This window comes from Triticum dicoccoides, chromosome 5A (genome assembly GCF_002162155.2).
Source record: "Triticum dicoccoides isolate Atlit2015 ecotype Zavitan chromosome 5A, WEW_v2.0, whole genome shotgun sequence".
NCBI lineage: Eukaryota > Viridiplantae > Streptophyta > Magnoliopsida > Poales > Poaceae > Triticum > Triticum dicoccoides.
This window is the reverse complement of record NC_041388.1, coordinates 649901741-649910631: the sequence shown is the minus strand read 5'-3', so window position 1 is coordinate 649910631 and position 8891 is coordinate 649901741. Positions and strand designations below refer to the sequence as shown.

General features: G+C 45.7%; 1 protein-coding gene across 1 annotated transcript; it reads right to left on the bottom strand.

Annotated features, from left to right (window-relative positions):
* Window positions 1-251: 251 nt before the first annotated feature.
* On the bottom strand, window positions 252-2828 carry LOC119303752 (E3 ubiquitin-protein ligase SIRP1-like). Its single transcript, XM_037580892.1, has 3 exons — window positions 2668-2828; window positions 666-2046; window positions 252-561 (listed from the first exon to the last, which is right to left on the bottom strand). Exon 2 carries the CDS (start codon window positions 1880-1882, stop codon window positions 668-670), a length of 1215 nt encoding a protein of 404 aa, XP_037436789.1. The 5' UTR covers window positions 1883-2046; window positions 2668-2828; the 3' UTR covers window positions 252-561; window positions 666-667.
* Between the last annotated feature and the right edge of the window lie 6063 nt (window positions 2829-8891).

The following is an 8891-nucleotide window of genomic DNA, read 5'->3' as shown; positions in this document are numbered from 1 at the left end:
CAGTATCCTGAATCCTGAATTCAGTAGGAAAAAACTCCTGAATCCTGAAGCACGAGCTGCATCATTGTGTAAGCACAGGCTGCAACAAAACCCACACTGGATCAGCATTTGAATCCTGAATTCATTTGGAACACAGGCCCATGGCCCCAAGCAAAGTCACTTCTCACTGCAAAGAGCCTCTTCCAGATCTCTTTCAGAAGATTTCTCTCACACTGATAAGAGTGTTTAGCCTTCGCTGAACAGATGCTCCAGACATAAACCATTCAGCAGGAGCAGGTTTCCTTTCGTCCAACTGCCAGTTGGATAATTATCCCGTTCAGATAAACAACATACTAGAGTACTTTTATTTCACACACACACGCATACTGTAAACACGGTGGCGGGCATTAAACGGTTACAAGCCACATAGGTTTCATAAGAAGCGAAGATAAACAGCTTTGTCTTGCAGGGTCGAATTGAAATATTTACAGGAAACCACAGCATAAAGACGCCGGCCTCACGAGAGTCTTCTTTCTGGACTCCGTCTACATGTTGGAAGCACGGGAGCCAGGGCGATGCTGGCTACAATAGAGATAACTCAAACCACTCAGCGAGATGTCAAGTATAATCAACAGGAGCGTTCTTACCGTCATTCCCATCAGTATAAATCGAAGTAGCATAATTACCTTCAGCTCTCAGAAGCACATGGACCATTTTCATCAGATGAGGATGATGAGGATCCATCTCCGAAGATCGCGTTCAACGCAGACGTCACATCTCTATCATTTATTGAACTTTCATCAAGCAGACTGCCTCCATCATGGTTAGCACCTTCTATATCACTATTACTTGACTCAGCATGATCTCCATCAGCACTCACTGTCCCACCACCACTGCCTGATTCACATGGGTTCTTTGACTCCTCGGTAGGCAACTGAAATCGACAAATTGGGCAAGAACTGTGGAGCTCCAGCCATGGAAGGATGCAATTGGAGTGAAACTTGTGTTGGCAAGGCATCTCCTTCGCCTCCGTCCCCATTTCAAACTCCTCAAGACAGACTGTACAGCCCAATACTTCCTGGATGTTCACAGTTGGCAATGCTGCCACAGATTCCTTTTTGGCAGGCGGGGTCCCAGAACGATTCAGGTCACTGTCTGCCAAACGCTGCAAGAGCATATCCAGGCCAGGACCAAGAAAGTAGTCTCCAAGTGAAACGCCAGTACTTGTGTTGCTTGAGTTCTCTTGGTTGTCACTAGGTCCAAATGTTCCTTGGAGAATAATGGCCTCATTGTTGGAGTTGATCAGTATTAAGCTCTCTGTCCTTTCTCCCCCTCGGTCTCTCTCCCTTGCTCTCTCCCTCTCTCTTCTAGCCCTCTCCCTCTCCCTTCTCTCCCTGTCCCTTCGTTCCCTTTCCCTCTCCCGGTCTCTCTCGCTGTCCCTGTCCCTGTCCCTGTCCCTGCCAATGCCATCCAAGCCCCTTAAGTCATCACGGAGGGTCTGGAGCAGCCTGACAAGCGACGAGCCCCTCCTCCTTCGCCTCCTAATCATGTCTTCAAGCTCACGGTCAGAATCATCATCATCATCATCTTCATCCTCATCATCAGTATCCCTCAGCGCACTCCTGATCCTTGCTTGGCGTGAGTCCTCATCAGAAGAAGAATCCATCATATCCCTCTGGGGCCTCGACCGCCGCGATGAACCACCCATCATCCCAAGCAGCAGCGGGGCCCAGAGCGAGAGGTTCCGCTCAGACCTCACGTTTGTGGACGGCTCAAAGCCCTCAGACCCCATCTCTTCCACAAACCCGCCATCACAGTCCGGGCACTTCTTCTCCGGCTCCACAGGAACAATCACCTCAGCGCAGCTGTGGCACCAGTACCTGCTTTCCTGACCTTCTTCCATCTTGTGACTCTCCAAATGCTTTCTTCTCCCTTACCCCTACTGTAGTATCTTGCAGTCCTGATCCACAGGCCGAGGCACTTTTATAGCACCCAAACAACTAATAACTACACAGACAAGAAGATGCCTTCCTTGAGCAGCACAGCGAAGCTATCCTTTACAGCACCCTGAAACAAAGTTTCCCCATGAGCATCTCGACTAAATTAGCACCAACACGAGAAGTAACAGATCTACGAACGGAGAAGTAAACCATTTCCTAGTAGTATAAGCCACACTTGACAATCAAGAAAGGAACACATGATACTTCCTGGAAACTTTCTACACGAGCATATCCACTGGATTTGCACCAACACAGAAAGTAAGAGATCTGCTAACAAGGAAAGGCAAACCAGTTCGTTTGGACTAGTGCAAGCCATGCTTAACAACCAAGAAAAGCAGGACAACACTCAGAAGCTTTCTTCTACCATACACCAGCATCTAGTACAAGCATAGCAGGCATGCCTACCACGAAACCGGGCCGAGCATCATTCACACCAAAAAATTAAGAAAAGGGTGGCCGGTTTGGGTGAAACCCAGGGTCCTCCTGCCCTCAGATTTGATTTCAGAGCAGCGAAGCCACTCCTAGTCGCCTACCGACACAGTAATCCAACCCACTACTCAACCAACAGCCAGAGATCCGCATCAGAAACAACCCTAGGCACGCAAGCGAGGGGAACGAATCGAATCGCGCTGGAGTACCGAACTGATCCAGAAGGCTCAAACAAAAGAGGAAGAAGAGGCGCGCAAACCATTCCGCGTCGAGGATCCCGGGCTCGGCTCAGGCCATGATTCTTCCGCCGGAGCGTCGCTCGTCAGTGTGGGCGTCAGCAAATTGGTTGGGTAGGGGTTGGGGGGAGGCGGAGGGGACGAAGGAAGGAAGGGGAGAGGAAAGGGAGGAGGGGGGGATAAAGTCGTGCGCCAGTCGAAGACCCCGCCGTCGGGCCGAGTAATTTATATTTTCAGCGGGGACTTCGGTGTAAATGCCGGTTTATTACCGGCTTGTCCCTGGGTTTATTAGATTATTGATTTGAGTGGGTGGGAGGGAGGGAGTGGGGCCTCGGGATTCCGAGACGTCAGTCCGCGTTGTACTCTTTGTCCTTTTTATTATTTGTGGGAGTCCGCGTAACCGCGTTGTACTGCTTGCTTGCTTCGGCCCACTTGTGAAAAGCCGTCCGGTTTTTAATCCAGGCTAGTGTGAGAGTGCGACGTGTAATCCAACGGGCCGTCGCTGATTAGTGGGTGCGACTAGGTGTGCTCGAGTAATTTGCAACGGAGGAAATACCTGTTTGTGTTTTTTGTTCACAAGATTGGTTACGTGGCGACTGCGATTTGTTAAGCATTCCTATTTTTTTATCTAAAAATACATTATTCAGTGTGTTATCTTGTGATGCGAAGAGGTACATAGACGTTTTGAAAGAACACGCCAACATATACTCCATGTGGCAGGTTTTGATAAACATTTCATGTTGGTATTACGGTTTGATCGGTAGAAGTTTCTAAGAAAAAATCTCAAAAAAATTGATGTAATTTATCGCCTATGCATCTGCGAACGCACACCACCATGACTTCTATTAAAGTTGATGCAACAGGCGATAATATGGTCCAACCAGTGAAAGACACCACACATGAAAGCAAGGTAAGGCGAAAATGTTTCGATGTTAATATATCATAGTTAAGCAGATTTTTTTTTATTTCACACAGAACTGAACTGCCATGGTGTCCACCGTGATGAAAAAAGTCTCTAGCACCCCTATGGCATCTTGCTAATATAGTACTTCCTCCGTCCTATAATATAAAGACGTTTTTGACACTACACTAGTGTAAAAAACGCTCTTATGAAACAGAGAGAATATTAAATATACTACTCATTCGTAGATACTCCCTCCGTACGAAATTACTTGTCTCGAAAATGGATGTATCTAGAACTAAAATACATCTAGATACATCCGTTTCTACGACAAGTAATTCCGAACAGAGGGAGTAGGATGGAAAGATGCAAAGTATCCATACTTATTCTAAGTCAAGGCTTCAACCAATTAGACGCCTCAAACGACCGTTGAAAATAAAGTCAAGTCTCCAGCCCTCTCAAGCAGTCTGATTATTTGGGGGGACCTCACATGCTTTTGTATTATACTATATAAGATGCTCTTTTTATCTTAGATTATATTAGTATTTGGAAAATAACAAAGGCTGGATTTTCTACCAACTTCATTGTCTCTAGTGCCGAGACAAAAGTTTTGTTCCGTCTAATTAATCTAGAAGAAAGAATAAAATTGGACAATTGATTTAGCTGAAAATGCATTGTGTACTAGAACAAATATTGTGGTTATAAATAGTGTGATTTTTCCATTACGAGCAAACCACCAATAACTGCACGCGTATAGTACGCGCACATGCCGCGCTGAACTGACACACACGTCCTATATTTTTGTATCAAGATAAGTTAGACTTTAGGTTTAAAAATGTTGGCTAGTGCAGACTAGTAAGTCAGTGGAGTAGCAAACTCAAAATTCATATTCATATAGCAACTGGTTGTTTCGAACCGCAAGTTGCGGACGGCGTGACACACTCGGCGTCATGGGCCGGCTACAAGAAACGAAAAAAACTCGGTGCGTACGCGGGACCCTCCGTCATCCAGACAGAACAGATACCGTGGTGGATGGGTAGAAATCATCCGGTGGAAATCACGCCGTTTTGCTCCGTCGTCTCGTGCGTAGGCTTGATGGTGATTAGCAGCTGCATCTCTTGGACTTGATCACTCCCACCTGTTGTTTTTGCTGACACAGAATGCATCGTGGGATACTGGGATGAGGACTGGTGGACTGCACTGCGGGCTGTGCCAAAGCGCGTATCAGCTTCAGGCACACGTGGGGTCCTGTGATTGCGCTGGTCTCGCAGATGACAGAGACGACCGACTTTGCCGTCGCGGGGATCTTCTTCTTTTTCTCTAGAAAAAAAATACTCTCTCTTTATTAGGGCATCTCTAACCGCGTCCAGGCCCAGGCTACCAGGGCCATGGCCTGGGCGTGGCAGCTGATCTATTTGTTCACTGTAGCAGTCGGAATACTATGCCATTATTTACTAGTGTAGTTAGGTTGTTGGCCCGGGGTGTGCTGCCAATCTAGCCGTACCTTTGCGTTCATAGACACGGATAAGGAAGCCGCTCATCCAACCCAATGCATCAAATGTCTGTCCATCTCTAACATTCTCTCCTTGACAAGAATATATCGAATCAATAGCATTATTTGCATACGTAAAAATAGTTGCAAACATATGCATTACAATGAAAAAGCATCTACTGTTGGGCAAGTTTTTACATCCAACAGATCCCAAAGTTAACAGTCCCACTGTCCGTGCAAAAAAACATTGGTTTTTGCATGGACAGACGGCTATCCGTGGCAAGTACTTCGCTCTGCAGCAGGCAACTCCTTAGCTTGAGCTCCTTCAACTCAACCGCCAAACGCTTGAACAACTTTGCACGGTAGGCTTGCACAATCCTCGCTGCATCGGGTTCGAAGACCGACATCTTCAAGGTCAACATCTTGACATAGTCCGAGTTGGTCGTGAGCTCAATCCTCTTATTTTCGAGATTGATCTTCTTCTTTGTCGCCGCCATGAACTTCTCAAACCTCTCGGCATTTCTTCCACATTCGCGTCATTGCGCTTGACGCATGCTTGCTTCTTTTTCGCCATGATATCCTCGAACCTCTTTGTTATCTTGGTTGACATCCCTTCTCGCTTCTCCTTCTCCTCCCACTTCCTTCGACGAAATCCCCTTTTGACCTTCCTGGTCGACTCTCCTTTTGTAGGGTCACTATCTTGTTTTCACTCATGATGATGTCGGAGGTCTTGATGGAATTGGCAATGGATAAGAGCCATTTGGGGTGCGCATTCAACTTCAACCAATAATACATGTAGATGAAATGCTTCTTCTCCACACTCAAGAACAATGTACACGCAAAGGCTGGCTAGCAAAAAAGGACATGGTCAACATGCTATTTCACATAGAGCATCCAACCAAAAGACCAACACAGAGAGCATATCCGGCCAAATGACCAACACATAAAACAACTTATTTGCTCGTTGATTTGCGCAACACTTGGCCACCAGGTTTTGATTTGTTTGTAATGGTCGCAGTACTTAATGATGACTGATACGTCTCCAACGTGCCTATATTTTTTTTCATGATGTTATATTATCAATCTTGGGTACTTTTATTCAATATATCATTTTGAGGGCTACCCTATTAATCCAGTGCCTAATGTCAGTTGTTGTTTTCTGCTTGTTTTTTGGTTTTTCAGAAAATTTGTAGCAAACGGAGTCCAAACGCTATGAAACATTTTGAGAATTTTTTTCTGGACAAAAGAGACCCTAGAAACTTTGGGTGGAGACCAGACGAGAAGCGAGGAGACGGCAAGGCAACAGGGCGCGCCCTGATGCCTTGTGGGCCCCACATGGCTACGTCTGATCTAATTCCACTTCTATAAATTCGTGTCAATCCCAAGGGCATGGCATCGCTGGCAATGCTTGTCTCGTGGGAACTTTGGATTGAGCGCAACGCGGGGGTCTTCAACAATAGATGCACGACTTCAGGGTTCATCTTCTATGAGGAGTACTTGGGTTAAGGCGGGGGCCAAGCATTTGAGTAAATTAGTACTGAGAGAGTAGGCTTTTGTTTCCGATGAGGTGGCCTTTGGGCATGTACGAAACTCATTTCTCTCTTAATGTGGCAAAGTTTTTGCCCTTTTCCAAAAAAAAAACATGCGACGAGTAACTAAACGCCTATACCATGCGCGCACACGTACTATGAGGTAAATACACCGGGAGCCATACTTGAACACGACGGTCAGTTTAGTGCATAAACTTGTAAAATACGTGTTTCTGGTCATCAAACTTGCACGAGCTTTCATATACGGTCTCATTTCACGTATGTGGACGTATTTGTGGCCTATGTGGCATGCCAGCGTGGCCAGAGCCAAACTGGGGTTTCAAACCCGTGACGTGCCCCTAGTTGGCTCGGGTGGACAACCACTAGACCGATGATCATTCATGTCTGGGTATCATGACTAATTTCTATATCATATAAACGCGAATCGGATATTTTTTTATAAAAAATGTAACCCCCAAAAAGGAAGCACCATGGCTCAACCAATGCGACTTCCAGGTCCACGTTAACTAAGATTACCACCAGGCTACGACGACACAACATGTCCAGATGGGATAAATATCTTTGTTATTCCTTCTTGTTCTATGTAAGGAAAAAAAATATTCCTATGTTCGTGACATTTTAAAAATGTTTATGTGTTACAAAAAAGAGTTATGTGACATTTATTTTTTTAAAACATTGTAAAATGCATTTGTGTAATTAAAAAATGATATGTTTCAATTTCAAAATGTTCACGCATGCCAAAAAAACTGTTCATGACATTTTTTTAAATGTCCATACAATATACAAAATCGTTTGCATAGTTTAAAACTGTTTTGTACAATCCAAAAATGTTTTACACGTATTTGAAAAAAGTTTGAAAACTTTTATTTGAAAAAGCTAATTGTATGTTTAAAAACATTGAACATATATTATATACGTTTAATATATTTTTAAATATGTGATTAACATTTTCCAAATATAAGTTTTTAAAGCTTTTTCAAATATGCTGTTAAGCATATGATTAGCATTTTGTTCAAATACAAATTTTTGAATTTTTTTCAAATACATGGTTCAACATATGATTAACATTTTTGCAAATACAAGTTCTTAAAACTTTTGTTTTCTTACATAGAACAAGAAGGAATAGCCACATGAAAAAAATGTTTATCCCATCATGTTGTGTTGTCGTATGTTGGTGGTGATCTTAGTTAACGCTGACCATGAGGTGACATGGTGGAGCCATCGTGCTTCATTTTTTCGGGTTACATTTCTTTTAAAATTTATTTTTTGGTCCATCTTTATATGATATAGAAATTAGTCGTGCAACCCAGACATGAATGAGCACCGGTCTGGTGGTTGTCCACCCGAGCATAATAGGGACACATCGCGGGTTCGAAACCCCTGACCGTATATGAACGCTCGTGCAAGTTTGATGACCGGAAACACATATTTTACAAGTTTGTGCACCAAACTGAACATCGCGTGCAAGTTCTATGGCTTTTGGTGAATTTACTGTTAGAATGATCTCCACCGTGTGGGCCCAACGGCCCACCGGGCCCTTAGATCCTCGCCCTGATCGGGGGCGCTCAACCCACTATGGGTGACGGTGTAACGCCCCGAGACCGATGTGCCAGGTGTCCTCCAGTTATTCGATGTTGTTGTCGTGTCATTGCTTGCGTGTCATGCATTGCATATCATGTCATCTTGTGCATTTCATTTGCATACATGTTCGTCTCATGCATCCGAGCATTTTCCTCGTTGTCTGTTTCGCATTCCGGCGCTCCGTTCTCCTCCGGTGGTCATTTCTACCTTCTTCTCGTGTGTGGGGATTAAACATTTCCGGATTGGACCGAGACTTGCCAAGCGGCCTTGGTTTACTACCGGTAGACCGCCTGTCAAGTTTCGTACCATTTGGACTTCGTTTGATGCTCCGACAGTTAACCGAGGGAGCGAAAAGGCCTCGTGTGTGTTGCAGCCCAACACCCTTCCAAAGTGGCCCCAAACCCACCTAAACCTCCTCCATCATCTCGGCCATTCAATCACGATCGCGTGGCCGAGAACCGCATCTCATTTGGACTCTCCTAGCTCCCTCTACCTATAAATATGTGGCCATCCCCGAAATTTTCGCGGATGAACCCTAGCCTCCCTCTTCCTCGCATCGCCGGACATGTCCGCCCGGCGACCGGACGTGTCCGCCCTCACCCTCAGCCAATCCGGCCTCGCCAGCTCACCCCGCCGCCCTCTCTCTCCTCCCACCGCCGCCGCGGCCCGCGGAGCCCATCCGGGGCCCGCGCGGGCCCAGATCTCGCCGCCGCTTCCCCGCGG

What these genes read in the sequence shown, in the direction of transcription:
- LOC119303752 (XM_037580892.1), bottom strand. Translation starts at nt 1,882, where the DNA reads ATGGAAGAAGGTCAGGAAAGCAGGTACTGGTGCCACAGCTGCGCTGAG.